General features: G+C 54.0%; 1 protein-coding gene across 2 annotated transcripts; it reads right to left on the reverse strand.

Moving 5' to 3' along the window:
- Positions 1-183: 183 nt before the first annotated feature.
- WSB2 (WD repeat and SOCS box containing 2) lies at positions 184-20539 on the reverse strand. Of its 2 annotated transcripts, none has more exons than XM_084649293.1 (9): positions 20384-20539; positions 13279-13450; positions 10593-10828; positions 8520-8651; positions 7070-7170; positions 6224-6396; positions 5452-5565; positions 4055-4162; positions 184-2770 (listed from the first exon to the last, which is right to left on the reverse strand). In XM_084649293.1, the coding sequence occupies exons 1-9, from the start codon at positions 20505-20507 to the stop codon at positions 2608-2610; spliced, it is 1323 nt and encodes a 440-aa protein (XP_084505419.1). In that variant the 5' UTR covers positions 20508-20539; the 3' UTR covers positions 184-2607. The 2 variants fall into 2 exon arrangements, with proteins under 2 accessions (XP_084505419.1, XP_084505418.1); XM_084649292.1 differs by having other exon boundaries at positions 8514-8651.
- Positions 20540-22271: the final 1732 nt, after the last annotated feature.

A 22271-nucleotide genomic window follows, 5' to 3' on the forward strand; every position in this document is an offset into this window, starting at 1 on the left:
GAAGGATCTACTTAAACAGAGATGGTGTACCATTACCCAGTGCAGAATACAGGGGTCTCTTGATTTAATCAATACCCTACATTCTGTAAACTGGCTTTACAGTAGGTGCTTCAGGCCTGCCGTCCTAAATTGCAGTAGGTTAGTGTAGTTACAACCTAGGAATGACGACATACTAGTAATCAGTTGTAGGAAAGGGAAACATTTATTTTGCCTCTTGAAGTTTGTAAAAACATCTCCGGCTCCTGTGTACATGACAGCAATACTACAGATCGTGGTCAAGTAAAAATTAAGGCCATCTTCAACTTCGTCAATCAGGATGCTCGACTGGGCCCATCTGTGTCCCAGGATGCTCTTTACATACAATGCAGAAGAAATTCACAATTGAAGAGCTGTGAGTGATAGGGTCCAGTCATTCTACTAGCTTAGAGAGCGATGCTCCATGTACCCATGGTGCTGCTGAGGTGGTCAGCTGTGGTACTGAGGTATAACAAGTGGCTGGTTTGTTGAGACTGCTCTTCAGTGCAGATGGGGATTTCACCACCCCTTTCTGCTAGACAGGTTCAGTGCACATATGGGGCTCAGAGTTGCTGGCCAAGATCTATCTTCAAGAAAACTGCTAGTTTAAAGGGACAACGCTCCCTCCCCCCACTACCCTTGCTCCCAGCATTAGAGAAAGGGCTCCTTTTGCTGCTGTGATCTTTTAATGAGCTCTTGTTCAGAACTTGAACACATTGGTTTTAGGTTCGCTGGATCAGACCTAGCTTCACCCAATCTGAGGCACGCCACTCAAAGGGGGCACTTTCCCCTTTGTTTTACTATTACAGCAGCATGGTGTGGACAGCAAGCAGTCTTCCAATTAACCCATACTGTCACTTGTGCTCCTTAACAGAAAGTCCAGTGGCACTTAAGGTTTGGGGGTATTTTTGCAAGATTTAAGGATATTAAAAGCTTAGTCTCTTTAGGCTAGATTCCACATTTAATCTTTCTAAAAAGGGGAAGTTGTTAGCCTGTCCTGTCAGTCATGGCCATGTGTTCTGAAGTAGCTTACAGCCCTTCCAGTTGCACGGCAGTATATACATGGGTAATTATAAAAAGGGGGACTGGAGCAATTATGACAAAGCATGTACTGTTACTGCTGCCAGAAACTAGCCCAAATGAAACAGGTGTATGAGAGACGGCTTCTCTCACACACCCCTCTTTGATACAGTACACATGAGTCATTAGCCCTGCCTGGAAAACTCCCTGGAAATTAGACTCCAAAAAGCAGTACTTTGGCTGGAGAGAAAGTGAGCAAGCAGCACAAGAACAGGACAATAGAGCCCTGTCAGCTGCTGTCTCTCTGCCAAGTGTAAGAAGTGACTATAGTGCCAAGAATTCACCATTCTTAAAAACAGGGCCACAGAACATTTACTGGGATAGTACATTAGTGAATTATCCAATGAGACTTGTCAAAATAAGTGAACAAATCAGTTCTGGTAGTTAGTGGTTGTTATTAAATCTGCCCCTTCCCTCCCCCCGACACACACACACATTTGCAAATTTAACAAGTTCATGCTTGGCCTCCCCCATAATGCCAACTAGCCAGGCTCTGTCACAATTAGTGTATGCCAGGGGGATACAAATTAAAAAGCTGCCCAAAGTTGAAATCATTTTCACAAAACCAGACCAGCAGCTGGCTTGGTGCAGAGCACGTCCTGACCCCCAGTCACTGTCCTTAAGGTGTTCATCTTTCCATTACACACACAGGAGACATCTGCCTTACACCACATAACCAAACCACAAGTACTTGTGTTTCTGCCAAGTGGGCTGATTAAGCCAATTTCATTCTGGCAGCCACACTAGTATTAAGGGGATCTTTCACTCCACACCAGGCCCCTGCAACTGAACGTTTGGGTCTCCCTCAGGGCCGTGTACTTTTGTCACCCAAAAAATGGCTCTAGGAAGAGCATCTCTAACTCTTCAAAAGGGGGAAACAAACCTTTTATTTTGAAGTCTTTGCCCACAACACAGAGACTTGTTCAGGTTCAGCCATCTTGGAACCAGGCCAAAGAAAGTAATAAACATGAAAGCCACTGCCTCATTTAGTAATTCAACTAGGGGACACAGTTTCCCATTCATGAAAGTGCCGGTTTGAGTTTGGATTGCCATACCAGTGAAGGCGGCTTCTCAGAGCCCTCTAGCTTTTAACACACAATGTTCAGCAATTGCACTTGACGTGAAAGCACCGAGAGAGAATTGAAGCTTGCGTTGCTGTTGGCAGGGCCCTTCCGAATCCAACGCCCTGCACAGCCATTGCTTGAATGGATGGATCACTTGCATAGAACTCTTGCCCCTCCTTGTCTGAGAATTGAGTTCTAACAAATTCAAAGCTCAATCAACTAGCCCACTGCATGTTTTTGCTGGGTTCTCTTATTAAAATAACCTACATGGTCAAAGATACGCCTCAAACAGAGGAACAGAAATCCTTCTTGCACTAGAACCATAGCACATAGTGGGTCTTTGTGACCATTTTATAACCCCAGCTGCTCCTCCGTTCCAGAACAAAGCTCGGAAGGAAGGAAGCCAGCCACCTCCAGGTTTCTTTGGACCCCATGTACTACACAGGGTTTAAAAGGTCCTGTAGGTGAGGAACTCTTTCATTTTCTTGGGAATGGGTAGTGCTAGCACCTGGTACGTTGTTAGGAAGGTGCGGAGAGCTTTACGGCACAAGTGCTTAAGTGATGAGAGGACCTTGGGGGCACTCCAGAACTGGACATGGCCATCTCTTGTCCTGCAACAAGAGACCAAGGATAAAGGTTAGCATCCACGCAGCTCAGCATCTGAACAAACAGCATGTGTGCCCTGACCAGACATGCCAAACCCGGGAGTGGGGGGAAAGCAGAAATTGGGCTTGTTTTTGGCTTAATCCAACTCCCCTCTTGGCTAGGTTTTGGCTTGTAGCAGCTTTTTTTTTTTTTTTTTTTAAATCAGCTCCCAGCGAGCAGGGGCCAGGGGGGAGAGAGTCAGGGATGTACAGAGGGCCCCCCACAGTCCCAGACTGCATGCCGGGGGGGCCAGTCACAGAGTGTTGGGGTTCTTAGGGATTGGCTTGTTTTGAAATGGGATGAGCTTGATTTTTGGCTTATTGTGAAAGTTGGCGACTGTGGCCCTGACCCCGCTCCTGCATGGGGAGGAAAGAAAAAGCTGCCCTCACGGGGCTTTTAGGAAGTGGATAGTCATCAATCACGGACCACGCGCTTGCAACCTCCTTGCAGATTTTCCTCTCCGTGGGAGACCACAGGCTCTCACTCGCACCCCTTTTCCCCACCCCTGACTGGGATGACTTCATGAGAGCCCATCCTGCACACTCCAGAGAAACCTCGCACTCAAGGCCTCTCATGCCTGGTTGAGAAAGCTGGACTGTCACAGTGTGTTCCGGCAGAGGCTGCTGCAGACACACAGGAGAAAGGCTGACTGCAACATCCCAGCTCACTGCTGAACCCTAGAGTCCCGGGGTGGGGGGGACAGGACATGCACATGGGGGCTGCTAGCTGAGATGGAAGAATAAGGCAGGAACCCAACCAAGCTTGGTGAGTAGGGAATTGGGAGGGAAGACAATGCTCCAAGCACAGGATTTTTCAACATCGCTCTTTCCTGGCACCAAGGTCATGTCCACACTTGGAGCCCTACTCCAGTATAGGAATCGTGTTGTAAAACACCAGCTAGGTGCTAGTGTGGACACAGCTATACCAGCAGCCCTGTGCTTTGTACTGGTATGGTCAAACACCCCCACCCCCCAGGAGCAAAGCACCTTCTACTGATAGAAGGGCTGCTCTAGCATCTACGCTCGGACTTCTGCCAGCGCAGCTGTGTCGGTCAGGGGTGTAGCCCAGCTGTGTGCTGGCAGAAGCCTATAGCGGAGACCGGGCCTGAGGATGCCCACTTTTGAGACAACAGCAGCCATTTCAGGTTAAGGTGGAGTCCCATTCCCCCACCTCCCTCACCCCAAACTTAGCGCAAACAGAGTGTGCTCTCGGCAGAGCACGTCCCACGGGCTGGCACAGAACATACACACCCTGTGGCAATAAACCCGCCGTGTGGGAAGTAGACACAGCACAGGCCATTGGTCATGGGTGCAAATGCCACTGGAGTTCTTAGTTCCAAATCCCAGATCCTCAGGAGTCTAAAGGAGAGAAAGAAAAGCACGATGATGGCCCTGGAGTTTACAAACCTAAGTGGCACTAGCTACTCCAACTGCATCAGCTAAAATAAATTCTCAGCCGTCAAAGTTAAAATAAGCACACACATTTCTAAAGAAAATTTCATCCATAGGCCTCCAAGCAATTTACAAGGCTACTTCAGCTTCATGACTCCACTGTGAGGCAGGCATTATACCCATTTTAGAGGGGCTTAAACTGAGGCAGAGATAAAGCGACTTGGCTCAAGGTCATAAGAACGTAGAAGAGCAGCCATGCTGGGTCAGACCATGGCCCACCTTGCCCAGTATCTTGACTGTGACCGTGGCCCATAAGCGAACTGGGTGGATGGAAGAGGTTTCCGCTTCTGAGAACTTCCATTTACCTAACCCTTCTCCCAGACAAAAAAAGTAATAGAGATACCAGCACCAGCTGGGACAAAAGGACCAACACACACCACCCTTGCCAGCTTGACCTGGCTCAGACGGTAATCTGGCTGATGATTCAACAGCAGGGTTAGCCCCATCTCCACAGGGACATTCCCAGGGTCACCATCCCCGACATGCAAAAAGAATGGTTCTGTAAAAGCACACAGAACCTTGCAAAGCCCCTTGGGACAAGGAGCTGGGGAGTTTGCCTGTACAGTGGACAGACACTGGACAAAAAGCAGTAGCAAGAAGTTACAGTCCTGATTTTAGCCCACAATAGGCTCTCGATCTGCAAGGAATCCTCTCTAGGTTCCCCCCCAGATTTCCAAGGCAGCTGACAGCACCAGGGGGGTGGAGGCAGCAGAACTTAATTTATGGCAAGTCAGGATGCTGTTAGTGCTTCATGGCGTGTAGCCCAACAAGACACTGGTCTTGGGAAGGTGATGGTGGCGACACCCATCAACCCCCCTCTTGGGTAGGGCACTGGCATACACACCTGAGCCAGCGGTTTACCTGCTCATCCTACTTTTAGGCCTTGTCACCATGGCAACCAGGCAGCCATGTCCAAAGAGGAGTTACACACAACTACCTGTGATGGGCAGTCTACAGCCCCCGGCAGCTGTGGTGTCAGGACAAACGAACAAGGTCCCAAAGACACATCAAACCAAGACCAGAGTCAAGTCATGCTGCTCTGAAAGCCCCGGCACTGGCAGAAGCAGCCAGCTTCAAAAGGCAGAGGTCCCTGCTGGAAAGCTGAGGACCAGAAGCCGAGAAGAGCTCTGCAGCTCATCTTAACTGCTCTGGCAGAGACCCTGCAGTAGGCAGCCATAAGATACCAAGTCCCTCACCTGTCATCTGCCACTGTAGCAAGATACAAGCCTTCCGGAGAGAAGCACACGGACCTCAGGGAGCTGGCATGGATGTCACTGCCATAGTCCAATGCCGGGGGCAGCGGCACGTGGCTAAGCAGGAGGGAAAAGGAAGAGCTCACTCACCACGTCCATTTGAGCTACACTGGAGCCCTGGCCCGTACGGCTGCTGGGGGGGGGGGTGTTGTTGGGGGGATGGACACATGGTAAATCAGAGCTCCTGCGTTCCGAGAGTCCTCGTCACTGGTATTGGAGCACAGTTCACAGGTGTCACTGTGAAACGTGCATTTCCCTGGCCGCGAGCATGCCACAGACTGCGTGTCCTTCCATGGCGAGAGCTGTCCAGTCCCCGGGCTGCTCTTTAAAAACTGGGAAGGAAAGTGCCCCAGTGCTAGCAGTGGGAGGGCTAGGGCCAGGCACTCATCACAGACTCCAATGCACCACGGGGAAAGTGCTGGGGCCATCTCTTCCCTCCCATGCTGTGAGAGCAACACAAAGCAGTAACAGGCAGCCACCTACCCTCGTGTATGGGAAAGGGCCATTCGTTTACCTTCTTCTCCCTCCTGGGGAGGAGCGGCACAGACCGATATGCACAGCAGGGGGAATGCAGCTAGCAGCGTGCAGGAGCCCCTAGGCCAAGTAGCTTCAAATACCGGAGCACCCTCAGACGTGCTCTCCGCCAGCGCTCCCTCTCCCCAATGCCCCTGTGCTCGCTTGATGCCCAGAAAGCTCCCGGGGCCACCCTCCTTACCGAAGCGTTCTCAGCTGCTCCCCTGTGTAGGGGTCCCACATGATCACACAGGTGTCGTAGGAGGCGGTGACCAGCAGAGCAGAGTCGGGGGAGAAGTCGCATGACACCACGCTGCTCTGGTGCCCTTCCAGTTTCCTGATGAGGGTGTAGGAGCACATGCTCCACAGGAAGGCCTGGGGGGGGGAGTGCACAGGGGGAGGGTTACAATTTCGGCTCATGGGAGGGGAGCAGCCCCTTGACTGGGAATGCTAGGGAGAGAAGGATCTCTCTTATCATCCCTCATGGGACATCACCAGCCAAACGTTCGCTCCTGAGACACCGGGGGGCGGGGGGGGGGGGAATAGGCACTGCTCATGCGGGCATCACCACTCTGACGCACACCAGCTCTCGGCTCAGCCCGCCCCTTCCCCTCATCCCCCATGGGCTGAGCAAGCAGCAGCCCTGGGCGTGAGACACAGCGAAGAGGACGAGGCTTTGGACTCTGTGGGACTCTAGCACCGTGGAGTGGGGGAGGACAGGATACCGCACCTGGGAAAGACAAAGGGCAGATACTGTGAGGGATGGGACAGGGGTACAATGCACAAGGGTGACCCCTGCTGACCAGTCCATGGAACAGAACCACCAGTGCATCAGGGAGAAGGGCTGGGATGGCAGAAGAGCAAGATGGGTAACAATCAGGGGCATAAAAACACAAGGCCGGTCCATTCACAAGAGCTGACCTGAGGGCCAGCACACACCACTAAGCCAGCTTGTCTGCACTACGGAGGAGCAGGTGGGCTCTCCGACAGCTGAACGGGCAAGAAATGAAACCACGCTCCCTCCCTGCCAATAATAGGCAAGACTCACCGATTTCTCTCCAGCCGCAGAGCAGAGCATGCTGCAGTCAGGGGAGATGGAGCAGCAGTACACCCACTGCGTGTGGCCAGACAGCACCTGGACCTGCTTACCTGGGGATGGCAGTAACAGTTTGTGAGAAGAGCCTCCAGTCCAGAGACAGGGAGAGCTGGAGGGCTCATTCCTACTTCCACCTGCTCTCTCTGAAGCCAGCCTTCCAAGTAAGGAAGTGGGGTGTCTCAGACTAGATTAGATCCGATAGATTTCCCCATGCGGACGCTCTCTCTGCTGCATTGGGTTTATTCTCAGGGAGTGTCTACACTGCAATCACGGGTGCGACTGTGGCTTGTGTAGACATACCCAAGCTAGCTTTAATCTAGCTAGCTTGGGTACCGGAGTAGCAGAGCCGCGGCTGCATGGAGCTTGGCACAGGCTAGCCACGCAAGTAATTACCCACGGTTCCAGGGGGGCTGGCACAGCCCGTGCTGAAGCTCTGTTGCTCTGGCACCCATGCTACCTAGAGCGAAGCTAGCTAGCTCGGGCAGGTCTGCTCAAGCCAGACCCACGCCCTGGATTGCAGAGCAGACATGCCCTCAGTCAGCCTCCAGCATTCCTAACATGCTGGGCATCCCTCACCCACGCAGGGGGAAAACAGGAGTTCGCTCCACTTGCCGCTCACTTGTGCTACGGTAACTCAGCGCGTTCGATCCTGGCTCCCTTGAGTCTCCACAGAGTTAGGTTCAAAGTGCTTTCAATGAGCTGGGATCGAACTGCTCAGCGCCTTCATAATGGGGGCGCGGACCTCTGACAGCAAAGTCCTGCTGGCATCCAAGCAGAGCAGAGCCCCTCCTCTGGACGATACCAGTGTAGCACAAGGGCTCATAAATAAAGCTAAGAGTTTGCTATGGTTATTTTTAGTAAAAGCCAGGGACAGGCCACGGGTAATAAACAAAAATTCACAGGAGCCTGTGACTTTACAAAAAATAACCGGGGGGGCAGGGCTAGGTGGGGGAGAGGAATGATAGCTAGAGTCCCATGGTGGGGGGATTGACAGGCCGAGCCACCCCACCATGGAGGGGGTACAGCCATGGCTCCAGTGGCTGCAGCCACGGGGTGGGGGAGGGGTGTGCACAGCACCTGCTCCAGAGCTAGCCGCAGCTGCGGGGCTGGGGCACACAGTCCAGGCTCCAACCCCAGCCACAGGCGCACGGCCCTGGGAAGCCTTAAGGGGGGCGCACTGCCCCCTCTGCAGCCCCGGCCACAGGGCAGGGCAGGGCACGCAGCTCCGGCCACAGCCCCCGCCACAAGCCACTGACAGCTGAAGCCAAAGAAGTCACAGAGGTCCGGTAAAGTCACGGAATCCGTGACTGCCGTGACCAAATCGTAGCCTTACTCGTAACGACCTGAGAGTCTGAGGCCCACCACCTGAACACCCCCCGGGGACGTGTGCACTTACTCGTACCATCTCTGCTCAGGTCCCAGATGCGGAGGGTCTTGTCCCGGGATGCAGAGACTAGAATCAGGCTTCCATTGGGAGCGAAGCTCAGGTCCCTCACGACGTCCAGGTGCCCGGAGAGACTGAAAAGCAAGCGCCCTGCAGACACGAGCACACAGCTCAGTACGGTCTCACCATGGGCACAGACACAAGCATGTCTCGCCTCGCCTGCAGGAACGCCGCCTGCGTTGGACAGACGTGCTCGTCAGGGCAGCTCCAGGGACACACATCCCTCGCTGCCAGCTGCACTTTCCAGCTTCGAGGGCATTGCGAAAGCTGGCGAGGGATGTAGTCAAACACGGGGCAGAGTTTCGTTAGCCACCAGCAAACTCCTATTGCCCTAAGGATTATGTACGCAGCCTGTCCCACGCTACCAGGAAGCGAGACGGTGGGCAAAACGTCAAGTTCACAGAACGTCAATGTTACTGGCTACTCCTGTGGGAGAATGGGCAGGAGTCCCAACCTGCCTGTCTCCTCTGCCCCCAGGCCATCCCCACTGGCAGGGAGTGGCCGCTGTAGTTCTGATCTGCTGCCCAGAAGGAGAAAGGGACCCGTAGTGGTAACAGAGAAGGCAGGCTCAGTGACCCACCCACCACAGCCATGGCTAGCTCTCCTACTTCCTCACGCAAGCAGAGGCTGGGAGGGAAGGTTTGGAATGGCTGCTGCCAGATGATTTAGAAGCAGCACTGACAGGTTCAAGGGGCACACTGGGCCAGGCCAGGCCCGCTCGGATCGGAGAGGAGCTGCAATGTGAGAATCAGAGCTGGGGAATACTAGGAATCATAGAATATCAGGGTTGGAAGGGACCTCAGGAGGTCATCTAGTCCAACCCCCTGCCCAAAGCAGGACCAACACCAACTAAATCATCCCAGCTAGGGCTTTGTCAAGCCTGACCTTAAAAACTTCTAAGAAAGGAGATTCCACCACCTCCCTAGGTAACGCATTCCAGTGTTTCACCACCCTCCTCGTGAAAAAGGTTTTCCTAATATCCAACCTAAACCTCCCCCACTGCAACTTGAGACCATTACTCCTCGTTCTGTCATCTGGTACCACTGAGAACAGTCTAGAGTCTTCCTCTTTGGAACCCCCTTTCAGGTGGCTGAAAGCATCTATCAAATCCCCGCTCATTCTTCTCTTCTGCAGACTAAACAATCCCAGTTCCCTCAGCCTCTCCTCATAAGTCATGTGCTCCAGCCCCCTAATAATTTTTGTTGCCCTCCACTGGATGCTTTTCAATTTTTCCACATCCTTTTTGTAGTGTGGGGCCCAAAACTGGACAAGGTAACTCCAGATGAAGCCTCACTAATGTCGAATAGAGGGGAACGATCACGTCCCTCGATCTGCTGGCAATGCTCCAACTTATACATCCCAAAATACCATTGGCTTTCTTGGCAACAAGGGCACACTGTTGACGCATATCCAGCTTCTCGTCCACTGTAACCCCTAGGTCCTTTTCTGCAGCTCTGCTGCCTACCCACTCGGTCCCTAGTCTGTAGCGGTGCATGGGGTTCTTCCGTCCTAAGTGCAGGACTCTACACTTGTCCTTGTTGAACCTCATCAGATTTCTTTAGGCCCAATCCTCTAATTTATCTAGGTCCCTCTGTATCCTATCCCTACCCTCCAGCATATCTACCACTCCTCCCAGCTTAGTGTCATCTGCAAACTTGCTGAGGGTGCAGTCCATGCCATCCTCCAGATCATTAATGAAGATATTGAACAAAACTGGCCTCAGGACCGACCCTTGGGGCACTCCACTTGATACCAGCTGCCAACTAGACATGGAGCCATTATCACTACCCATTGAGCCCGATGATCTAGCCAGCTTTCTATCCACCTTATAGTCCAACATGCTCAGGGGCCCAGAAAAACTCCATGGGTGGTGGAGAAGGGGGAGAGGCAGGCAGAGACTGTCTAGCCCCCTCCGGGATACAGCGAGTGCAGGGCTACTGCAGGACGAAGTGATGCCCCTATCCTTCTCCTCAGGAGCTGGATTAATCCAACAGATTTAAGCCACCCCAACCCCCGCACACACACACTCACCTGTTTGCACCTCCCAGACTTTAATCTGCCCGTCATTGAGTCCCGTGGCAAGGATCAGACAGGACCGACCCGGAGCCGGCAGGCCGTCCTGCTCCTTATCGCCATACGGAGGCCAGGAGCTGAAGGCCAGCCCCCACACAATCTGGCCACATTCCAGCGTCTTCTCCTTCGCGCCCCCTCCGCCTTTCACGTCGGCTTTGACGCCACGGTTCTTGCGTTCAGAGGCTTTGCAGCTTCTGCAGAGAGCAGAGGATTGTCGGGTCCTACAGCAGCTGCAGGTGCTGCCTCGTCCTCCCCCACCCACCCTAATTCACTCTAGGGGAACTAGAGCCTACTGCACGCGGCTAGGTAGGCGTGGCTCAGGGGCTGTGTCTGCACCGGGGATTTCAGCTAGCGGTGGCCAGACTCAGGAGCAAGCTCCCTAGCGTAGGCAGGTGAAGACACAGTTTAAACCAATGTCGTTTGCCCTGCCTGAAACCAGAGGAAGCTGTCTGGTCAAACCAGGGCTTTTTCTGTGTGTCTGGCCCTAGGTGGAGCTGATCCTCTAGAAGGCCTCAGCAGAGCTGATTACAGACAAGCTTTGACAACTCGGACCACTCCAGCACAGCTGCTTTTACAGTTCAAAGCATGTCGCTGCTTACTCTTCTAAAATTCTTGTCCTATCCGGATCTACTCGCTCTCCCCAAACAGACCAACCACGGGGCTGCCTTCCTGCCCGTAACAGGGGCACATAGCTCAGCTTGGGGTCATTAACTTGGCTCCTTAACTTAGCAGGTGCATAGGACAGCTGAATGAAAGCCATACGGGAAGAGGAAGGAAGGGCCAGGGATTCACTGGCCTGGGACTCAGGAGACCTGCATTCAGTTTCCTGCTCTGCCGCAGACTCCATGTGATCTTGGGTGAGTCACTTAGCCTGTGTACCTCAGTTGCCCATCTGCAGCAGGGGACAATAGCACTGCCCTGCCACACAGGTGAGGTGCGGTGCTCAGGTACTACGGGATGGGGGCCAGACAAGTACCATGGGTAGAGAGGTGCCCTTGCCAGGCCGTCAGTGTAGGGAGGGGTGCCAACTTGAAACCAGATCTCCCAGCACCTCCTGTATGTTGCTACTTCACCCTAAGACCCTTCAAATGTCAAGGAAGGAATCCTCCTTCTCAAGCTTTGATTCACTCCCCCACACCCTGACTTCCCACCCCAAGTGAAGTTCCCATGTTCCGGTTTGCCTACGAGTCAGTGGAGCCAGCAACGCAGAACTGAACTGCCCCTCTCTTCTCTCCCAGGAGGCTGCAACAGCCCCGATAAAAGGGCAAGGACCACCCACCCAGGGACACACCTCAGGGATTTTACCTCCTTACGCAATCTGTTCTCCAGTCTATGTATTCGTAGAACTCTGCATAGAAAGCTGCTTTTCAACCAAACAGCTTGAAGCACCATCTCCTGTGTTAAGTGACTAACCCTACCACTTTGATAATGGAGTGGGGATTTTCCAGTGAAGCATGATTAGTGAAGTGTCTGGGACTGTCCACATATTACATAACATATTTTGGGGGATTTTCAAGACCCACCATGCCCATGTAACCCTTTGTAACACTGAAACAAACATGAAAAATGAAGGACTCACCCACCCCCTGATGCATTACATAATTCATGGACAGCCCCTTTACAGTGAAATCTGACCATTCAAGGGACTGACAAAAACAGACTGCTTAATGCAGGTAGTTTTCCAGCACAGGGGAAGGGAAGGAAACTGAGGCATGTGGTCTCTGAAGACAGGATGGCTGCCTCGCTGAGGTGATCTCTTGCAAAGGTTTCATTCTCCAATTAAAAAAAGCCAAAACCAAGCAAGTTAACCCATAAAAGGGATGAGGTTTCATAGCTGCAGGCTCAGGGGAGCATTTCCTTTGCAGAAGATTTGGTGACATGTTACCAGAAGAATGCACAGAGCAATGCCAGTTAACAAGACAGCAAGCTCCCAGGGTGGTCTGATAGTGAGAGGGGGGCATGCAGGAAGGTTTCAGAGTAACAGCAGTGTTAGCCTGTATTCGCAAAAAGAAAAGGGGTACTTGTGGCACCTTGGTTAGTCTCTAAAGTGCCACAAGTACTCCTTTTCTTGCATGCAGGAAGGTTAAACTGGTGTGGTGGTGATAGGGAATCCCTTGGCTTTTGACTGCCCCGTTAGCGCTCCCAAGCTTACCTATCGCTTTATCTGTAATCTCAGCCTCGGTGGCTAGTCCTGCAAACGCCACATGCTCTGTCTAGCAGAGCTGGTTCTGACGCAGTAGGGTGAACAGGAATCCTTCACTGCTCCAGCTGGGTGTTCTCCTGGGAGCTTATGGTGCGGGGATCTTTAAGAGAGTCCTGTAACATGGCTCAGCAGAGCTCTCTGAGGGGCCCTAACAGCACCCAGACTCAGCTGTTACAGCACCTATTAGGGGGCACCTAGACTCCCTTGATGGCTGGTTTATGGGAGGACACTGCTAACCCCATGGATCAATTCCCCCCGGAGGGATGGACCCTGATGCTGCAGGAGCTATGGGAGGCCTCGTTTAATCTCCAGTCCTTCGCCTTCCTTAACCCCTGCTTGCTGAGCCCTGAGGGACGCTGAGCGAGAGGGCTACAGAAGAGCAGCCAATGGACTCTAGCAGGAGAGACGTCCTCCCTCTCTGAGCCACCGCAGGGTACTTACAGTTCAGCTTCCTCCAACGGCCAAGGGATCAGCTTGACTATACAGTGACCCTGAGACCAGGCAAACCAGGTGCCGTCTGGGGAAAACGCAACGCTCCACGTCTCGCAGCTCGCCTTCCAGTCATATTGCTGGGGTCGCCCTGGCTTCAGCTCTGCCAGCAGGAGAGGCTCGTCTGGGGAACAAGATGGCATGGTTACTCACAGAGCATGCGACAGGGCTAACCATCCACCCAAGACCACGCACACGTGTGGGGATGGCAGCGTTGCCAAGCCGAGGATCGGCAGCAATCATGAGGCCGTGCAAGCAACAGCATAGTCTAGTGGCTGGAGTATGGGGACTGGGCTTCCCAAATTCTAGCCCCAGCTCTGACATTCCCTCTGCAAGCTTAGGGAGAGTCACTTTGGGCCCTGTCCTGCTCCCACGGAATTCAGCAGGGCAGCATTGGGCCCACCAGACCACATTTTCAAGACATAGAATCATAGAATATCAGGGTTGGAAGGGACCTCAGGAGGTCATCTAGTCCAACCCCCTGCTCAAAGCAGGACCAATCCCCAACTAAATCAACATTAAGGACCAGCTGAAGATGTCAATGTATTTTGAGAAAAAGCAGCCCCCGTGAAACCTCCCACAGCAGAGTATCATGCATAGGCTGATGTATAGGGCACCAGCCTGCGAGGCAGGAGACCCGAGTTCTATTCCCAGTGCTACTGTGTGGCCTTCAGCAAGTCACCCCAAGCCAGATTTGTGAAGATATTCAGGTGTGGAATGCTTTGAGGGCTCTGGGTGATGAGCTCTGTAATTATTTAACTACTAACTGGCTCAGTCTCCTACTAGCAACCGCTCTACTGCCGGGCTCTGGTTGCTGTTCTGCTTTAGCGCTCCCAAGATTTGCCACTTTAGACGTTAAACACCACATATCCGACTCTCGCGGCTAGTCCAGCTAGAGACTGGAACTGCCAATGTCACAGGCTCCTCTTCAGAAGCTTCAAGAATCCCTGTTTGAATCTGAGACCTATAGCTTTGCGTAAAATGGCCTTGTTACCCATGGCTAGAATCAACCCAGCGAGCTCCCTTGGAGGGAGGTCTCACGGTCCAAGGTGGGCTCTTCAGATTGGACACATGGGCCTATATCTCCCCTCCCCGCAACACAATCTCTCAGCCCCTCTTTGAGCTCAGTTACAGCGTACAGAAGAGGTCATCCTTACCAATGAACAGCGTACTTTTACCATACCAGAAGTACACATTAGGAGCTTTTCATAAGGGCACCGGGAGGCAATTCAGCTGGTTAGGTCACATCGCATCCCATTAAACCGGCCACCTGCTGCATTGGTGCTTTTTAAACAACAGATTCCCCTTACGTTCGTGTAAAATTTACCGTCACTGAACTAGACCAACCTACTGCCTAGAGTCCTGCAACAAACAGTAGAACCTCAGAGTTACAAACACCAGAGTTACAACTGACCAGTCAACCACACACCTCCTCTGGAGCCAGAAGTTCGCAATCAGGCAGCAGCAGAGAGACCCCAAAAAAGCAAAGACAGTACAGTACTGTGTTAAATGTAAACTAATAAAAAAATAAAAAGGAACGTTTAAAAAAGATTTGAGACGGTAAGGAAACTGTCTCTGGGCTTGTTTCATTTAAATTAAGATGGTGAAAGGCAGCATTTTTCTTCTGCACAGTAAAGTTTCAAAGCTGGATTAAGTCAATGTTCAGTTATAAACCTTTGAAAGAACCACCGTAACGTTTTGTTCAGAGGTCGGAACATTTCAGAGTTACGAACAACCTCCATTCCCGAGGGGTTCGTAACTCTGCAGTTCGACAGTACTTTAAGCCCGAAACAGAATGAGGCCCTTGCTCCAAAGCAGCCTTGACGCAGAAAACTTTCCTGGCCAGCCACTGCGCCAAGCTGAGCAATGGTTTTGTAACATGGAGAAACACCCTCCAGGTGTTAGGCTGACACCACATGACTCATTCTCCCCTGTGAGCTAAACTACGTTTGAAACCAGAACTCTGGGACGAGACACAAGAGTGTATTTGCCAGAAGAAGCTCGCAATGCGCGACCAGGGATGGATCACTTGATGATTACCTGTTCTGTTCATTCCCTTTGGGGCACCTAGAATCATAGAATAACAGAGTTGGAAGGGACCTCTGGAGGCCATCTAGTCTAACCCCCTGCCCAGAGCAGGACCAATCCCAACTAAATCATCCCAGCCAGGGCTTTGTCAAGCCTGACCTTAAAAACTTCTAAGGAAGGAGATTCCACCCCCTCCCTAGGTAACGCATTCCAGTGTTTCACCACCCTCTTAGTGAAAAAGTTTTTCCTAATATCCAACCTAAACCTCCCCCACTGCAACTTGAGACCATTACTCCTCGTTCTGTCATCTGCTATCATTGAGAATAGTCTAGATCCATCCTCTTTGGATCCACTTTTCAGGTAGTTAAAAGCAGCTATCAAATCCCCCCCTCATTCTTCTCGTCCGTAGACTAAACAATCCCAGTTCCCTCAGCCCCTCCTCGTAACTCATGTGTTCCAGGCCCCTAATCATTTTTGTTGCCCTTCGCTGGACTCGCTCCAATTTCTCCACATCATTCTTGTAGTGGGGGGCCCAAAACTGGACACAGTACTCCAGATGAGGCCTCACCAATGTCAAATAGAGGGGAACGATCATGTCCCTCGATCTGCTGGCAATGCCCCTACTTATACACCCCAAAATGCCATTGGCTTTCTTGGCAACAAGGGCACACTGTTGACTCATATCCAGCTTCTCGTCCACTGTCACCCCTAGGTTTTACACAGCAAGGGATTTGGAAAGTGACCTGCAAAGGGAAAAGGGCGGGGGGGGGGGGGATATGCAGGGGGACTGTGCCCTTTTTTGATACTTTGCAATGAGGGAGAGTTCCTCAGTGAATCTTGGATTGTTGATTTCAGGAAGAGCTGAAAAAAAATCAGAAGGGAGCCCTCTCCATTCCATTCTCATCTTTATCCCAAACCGGAACAGCTATTGGCCCAGCACTACCGCACTCAGTGAGACTGGATGTCAGTGCCTCGGACACCAGACTAGGAGACCAGGTTTCTAGTCCCATTCTGTCACAGACTCACTCTGACCTTGAGCAAATCACGTCGCCTCTGTGCCTCAGTTTCCCCCAACTGCAAAACGGGGATATCACCACTTACTTTGGAAATCTGGGAGAGGTGACAATTCATTGAACCTTACAATGCAGTTTGAGAACCTTGGATGGAAGATGCTACCAGAGCGAACTGTACAATAATCACACTGGCAATGCCCCAAAACTAATGCAGTACGTTACTTTCCAATTCGGTTTTGACTGGCAGCGTGACAGTAGTTTATATGTAAATAGCACCTCTCATCCCAATTGATTCCAGAGCCTTTTAGAAACTTCAAACCCAGACCACCACTGAAATGCAGCCACCTCTAGGGTGGCAACAGATATACGCCACATTGCACAACCGGGGAGAGGAAACTCCAGGCCAAAACAGCAGTGCAAGCCACTACTCTTACCAAAGGAACCCTGGGACATAATCAGTATGTAGAACAGGAAACATCTTGGTTGAGACCCTCAAGCCATCATGACCATTTGCAATTTTCCCCAGTATTAGATTTCAGAGAATGGGTGTGAAAGATACATTCGGAAAAAATGTACAGCTTAATAAACAATTGCAACAGGGACAGAGAAGTTGTGCACTTTAATATGGCTTTTCCATAACACGCCGGTCACACACACACACAGAAAAATCTAATACCAACAAATGGATACAGTATAGTTACTGATTTGTAGCAGGAGATTGGTAGGTTTTAAATACAAACTGTATATTGATAAAATACCAGTGTCTGACATTGACCATGAAGTTACATTTCACCCCTCAAAAAGTGAAGGTAAATGCCTGCTGTAACATATGATGTAAGAATAGGGCTACCCATTTATAAGCATAAAGATTATCTATTCCCTTTTCTCCCCCTCCCCATTGCAACCCCAGCAACAGCTACCCCTGAGAGAGGCTTTCCTACGTCAGCAGAATGAATGGAGAGGTCTCCTAAGGGCCATCTACGCTAGGAAATTCACCTATTACTGAAAATGCTTTTCATCCAGCCTCTGCTCCTTTGTGAAATGTTTTTTCTCTGGTCTACATTAGCCTTTAAACCATTTTCAACACCTTCCATGACTGACAACCATTGTCAGCGTGGGTTCGGTTTCCGAGTGAAGACATGTCCGCTCAAAAGCAGGAGATTCCTGCAGGTACAGCCACTGTGTATTGAATGATTTATTGCCATGATTATCTCTGCAACCATCACGCACATCCTCATGGCAACACGGCTTTGAACAGAACCATTTACACACAGTAGGCCTGGTTTTCTGCAGTGTGGCGTCAACGGGAGATATATGGGTTATCAGCATTCCTGAAAATCGCCCCCACAGCAGCACAGTCTGGGACTCCTGGCCCAGAGCGCACAGCCCTGGTGCAAGGAGCAGGGGCTGTGGGATCATTTCCCTGGCTGCGGGATGGAAATAAGACCGCCACATGCAGCACTGCAATTGCAACACTTGTTGTTTCTCTGGACAGAAAAACACCCCCCTGTAGACGGCATGGACTCAACGGGACACTGCTGAAGACCTATTCCGAAGTGTGCAGCCAGTCCTTAAACCCAACCCTCATCGAACGCCTGGCGTGTAGATACAAGGTGTTCCCAGCCATCGTTTCCTGAAATGCTTTTTTTTTTTTTTTTTCTTTTCTTCCTCTTAAGGCAGACGGAGCCTTGCTGAGGAGCCAGCACACATCAAGCCCTGTGCACCCAGCTAACAACACAATTTAAGTGACCTGAGAGTAACCACATCCAGAAAAACCCCCAAAATACCCCTCTCTCTGGAAAGGCTTTACCTGCTGTTGTTTCAGGTAACCCCGAGGCCGCTGCACCTGACAGAGAAAGATTCTTCTCCATGGTGCCTTAAACGGCTCTCAGCCTTCAGTCCCTTCTCCCCCAAGCTCGGTTTGTTTGGGTCTTTCACACAGCAACAGGGGCAAGAAACCCTGAAACCGAGGACCAAGTGGCTGTACAGCCACTAAGCTTGGCAGAGGACTCAGCTGGGTAATGCATCTTAGACAGATCTTCTGAAATTGACTTGGGAGCGTCCCTCGAAAATCCGCCCCCATGTGCACCAAACAAGGGCAGGTGAAGCCCCCCCACGCCAAGAGCCACACTGAGGTGACCCCACCCCCACTGCTGTCCCCCCGGACAGGTTCACGCAGCTTCTCAGCACCGTAGGGAGAAGGCACAGTGCTGCCTGCCCCAGGACACAGGGTGCAGGGGAAGCAGAGATCCACCCGGACGCAGGGAGAGCTGCCAAGGGGGCTTTTGGGGGCGAGGACTCTGCTGCCCGTGCTGCACTGCTGGGGGCTGGGGTAGGATCACGCTTGGCAGGAAGGAGGACACTTTAGCTACCCCCAAATCCATCAGGGCTCCTGGGCATAGCAGGCAGGCTGTTTGTGAGGCCAGGCCGGTACTGCTCCACTCCACTTCCCCCAGGACCCCAGGTCACCTGCCTCCCTCCCGCAGCTGCCTCCTGCTCTTCACATTACTGCCCCCCAACACCCTGTGTGCCCCCCTCCCTTTTCTCCGCCACACACTCCCCTTGCCAGTACTCCCTCCCCCGTCCCCCACAGCACCCCATCCACACATCCCCACCTGTGCCCCCTCTCTGTCCCATCTGTACCCCTTCCAAACACTTCCCCGTCCCCCACAGCATGCCCCATCCAAACACCCCCATCTGTGCCCCCTCTCCCTGCCCATTCTGCACCCCCTCCAACCTCCCCGTCCCCCACAGCACTCCCCATCCACACCCCCACCTGTGCCCCCTCTCTACCCCATCTGCACCCCCTCCAAACACTTCCCGTCCCCCACAGCACGCCCCATCCAAACACCCTCATCTGCACCCCCTCCCTGCCCATTCTGCACCCCCTCCAACCTCCCCGTCCCCCACAGCACTCCCCATCCACACCCCCACCTGTGCCCCCTCTCTACCCCATCTGCACCCCCTCCAAACACTTCCCCTGTCCCCCACAGCACGCCCCATCCAAACACCCCCATCTGCACCCCCTCCCTGCCCATTCTGCATCCTCTCCAACCTTCCTGTCCCCCACAGCACCCCCCATCCACACCCCCACCTGTGCCCCCTCTCTACCCCATCTGCACCCCCTCCAAACACTTCCCCTGTCCCCCACAGCACGCCCCATCCAAACACCCCCATCTGCACCCCCTCCCTGCCCATTCTGCACCCTCTCCAACCTTCCTGTCCCCCACAGCACCCCCATCCACACCCCCCATCCGCGCCCCTCTCCCTGCCCATTCTGCACCCCCTCCAGCCTCCCCCGTCCCCCACAGGACCCCCCATCTGCGCCCCTCTCCCTGCCCATTCTGCACCCCTCCAGCCTCCCCCGTCCCCCACAGCACCCCCCCATCCACACCCCCCATCCGTGCCCCTCTCCCTGCCCATTCTGCACCCCCTCCAGCCTCCCCCGTCCCCCACAGCACCCCCCCATCCACACCCCCCATCCGTGCCCCTCTCCCTGCCCATTCTGCACCCCCTCCAGCCTCCCCCCGTCCCCCACAGCACCCCCCCATCCACACCCCCCATCCGTGCCCCTCTCCCTGCCCATTCTGCACCCCCTCCAGCCTCCCCCCGTCCCCCACAGCACCCCCCATCCGCACCCCCCTCCCCACCCATTCTGCACCCCCCCTCCCCACATCCCCCACAGCACCCCCCATCCGCACCCCCCATCCGCGCCCCTCTCCCTGCCCCATCTGCACCCCCCCTCCCCACAGTGCCGCTGGAGCAGTGTGTACAGCGGGGGGGCTGAGAGCCATTGAACCAAACTGCAAACCCTGGATATGACGGAAACCACTTCCAGCCCCGGCCCCGGCCCCGGCCCCGGCCCCGGCCCCCCTCCGCTCCGCCCCGCCCCGCCCCGCCCGGGCCCCCCTCCGCTCCGCCCGGGCCCCCCTCCGCTCCGGCCCCGGCCCCCCTCCGCTCCGCTCCGTCCGGGCCCCCCTCCGCTCCCGGCCCCGCCCCGCCCGGGCCCCCCTCACCTTCCGCCTCCTGCGCCGCGGTGCCTCCGGGCGGCGCCTCCATGTGCGCGGGCGGGCGGGGGGCAGGGGCGCCCCGGGGAGAGCCGAGACGGGAGCCCGGGGCCGTCGGCGGGGCCGGGCCCATGAGCGCGGGGGGCCGGGGCCGGCCGGAGGGAGCCGGAGGCGCCGCCCGGCCGCGCTCAGCTGCTTCCCGTCACATGGCCGCGGGGGGGCGGCGGCGGCGGAGCCAGGCCCGGATCGCGGCGCTCGGGGCGGCCCGGGGGCGGGGACGCCTGGGGCCGGGCCCCGCCGCCGGAGCCGGGACCCCGGTTCTGCGGGCGCGTCCCCGGGGGTCTGTAGCCGAGAGGGGGCCTGTGCTCGAGCAGCGCTTCTCAGCCCGGAGTCCGGGGGCCCCGGGAGCCGGTTTCAGGGGGGCCGCCCCGCGGGGCCAGCCTGGGACTCGCCGGGGCCCCAAAGCCCAACCACATGGGGCCGAAGCCTGAGCCTTGCAGGGGCCCCGAGGCCGGGCCCTGCTTGCTGGCCCCTAACGCCGGGCCTGGCTTTCGGCTGCCGAAAGCCAGTTCCTGTGGCACGGGGGGCCGGGGCGTTTTGATCGCATGTTGGGGGGGCTCTCAGGAGGAAAAAGGTGGCGAACCCCTGGCATAAGGCACCTTTACACTTGCTGGCACGCTGGGGTTGCACTGGTCTCCCTGTTAACGGGGGAGCCACATCCCTCACCCGCACAGTTACACCAGTACAGAGCGGTGTAGCCCGGGCCTTAGGGTGCCAGGAGAGATTTTAAAACTCTGCACCCATTCAGTGCACTTCCCCACCCGCCACAAACTGACGCTTTGCACCCTTTGCTGAAGGGAAGCCAGGCTGCAGCCACGGGTAAACAGAAATTGTATTGTGAGATAGGAACCAAGGGATCGCCAAACCCCTGGAAACTAGGTAAAGGGGAAGGAGGCCAAAGAACCACCCTCTACCGGTCAGAACTACATTCAAAGGAGATCAGGCCTTGGTCTCCTGTCAACAATCCACTGAGCTTCTGGTGCATCCACTTCACCCCAGCAAGCAGGTGTTTTTGCAAAGCAGAAGCCTACGGTCCTTGGTATTAATGTTACAGGGCTTGAGATGTCAGTGGAAGAGCCTGAGGTTGAAACTAGCCAGCTGGCAAGAGCACACAGGCAGGAAAATCAGACTCTAACGGAAGCCAAGCCAGACTCACTGCATAGGATGTATCTGTGAGGAAGAAGGGATGGGGACGGGAGGAAGGGGGAAGTAAGATGAGCCTAATGGGCAGCACACATCAGAGCATCTGCGTTCAGGTCTGCAGGTTCTCTGGGGAAGGGTTGTTTCACTCTGCAACCCAGAAGTATTATGGCCACAGCAACCTCTGCCCCAATGGAGAGAGCAATTCCTCTCACGCCCCAGGCTGGGAGAGCACTCAGGGGTGTCCCAGAGCAGGGGGAATACCTGGTAGCACTTGCCAGCCGTGTCTTCTGGCCAGCAAAATGCATCGAGTGCCACTACTTATGGGGCTTCAGCAGAAGCTGTGCCGAGCACCGCAGGGCTGGAGGCAGGGGCTTCGATTCGTGTCAGACAACTGAGGGGGGGTCGGGAAAGTAGAACGGGGAGCAACTCACTGCGCTACCTGCACATAGGGCGTTCGGCCTTGTCTGCACATCAGCTTGCAGCCATTTAGCCGAACCAGTGCAGCCCCCTGCGTGGCCCCTTGGACGGAGCCATGTCGACATGGTTTATGTCCATTAAGGAATTAACTTCAGCTGGAGCAATGTACGCCCTTTCTAACCCAACAGCCGCAGAGGAGTTTTGCATGTGTTTAACTAAACTGGTGCAGACAGGTTTATAGGAACACTAGTGAGCTTGGCAAACATTACCATTTCCT

The sequence above is a fragment of the Lepidochelys olivacea genome (assembly GCF_965140295.1).
Source record: "Lepidochelys olivacea isolate rLepOli2 genome assembly, chromosome: 15".
Classification (NCBI taxonomy): domain Eukaryota; kingdom Metazoa; phylum Chordata; order Testudines; family Cheloniidae; genus Lepidochelys; species Lepidochelys olivacea.

Coding starts and splice junctions, on each gene's coding strand:
- WSB2 (XM_084649292.1), bottom strand. CDS start 20,507: ATGGGCCCGGCCCCGCCGACGGCCCCGGGCTCCCGTCTCGGCTCTCCC. Junction 8,652..10,592: donor AGTCTGGGAGGTGCAAACAG/GTGAGTGTGTGT, acceptor TCGTGTCTGCAG/GGCGCTTGCTTTTCAGTCTC. Junction 6,397..7,069: donor CTGCGGCTGGAGAGAAATCG/GTGAGTCTTGCC, acceptor TCCCCCCCCCAG/GCCTTCCTGTGGAGCATGTG.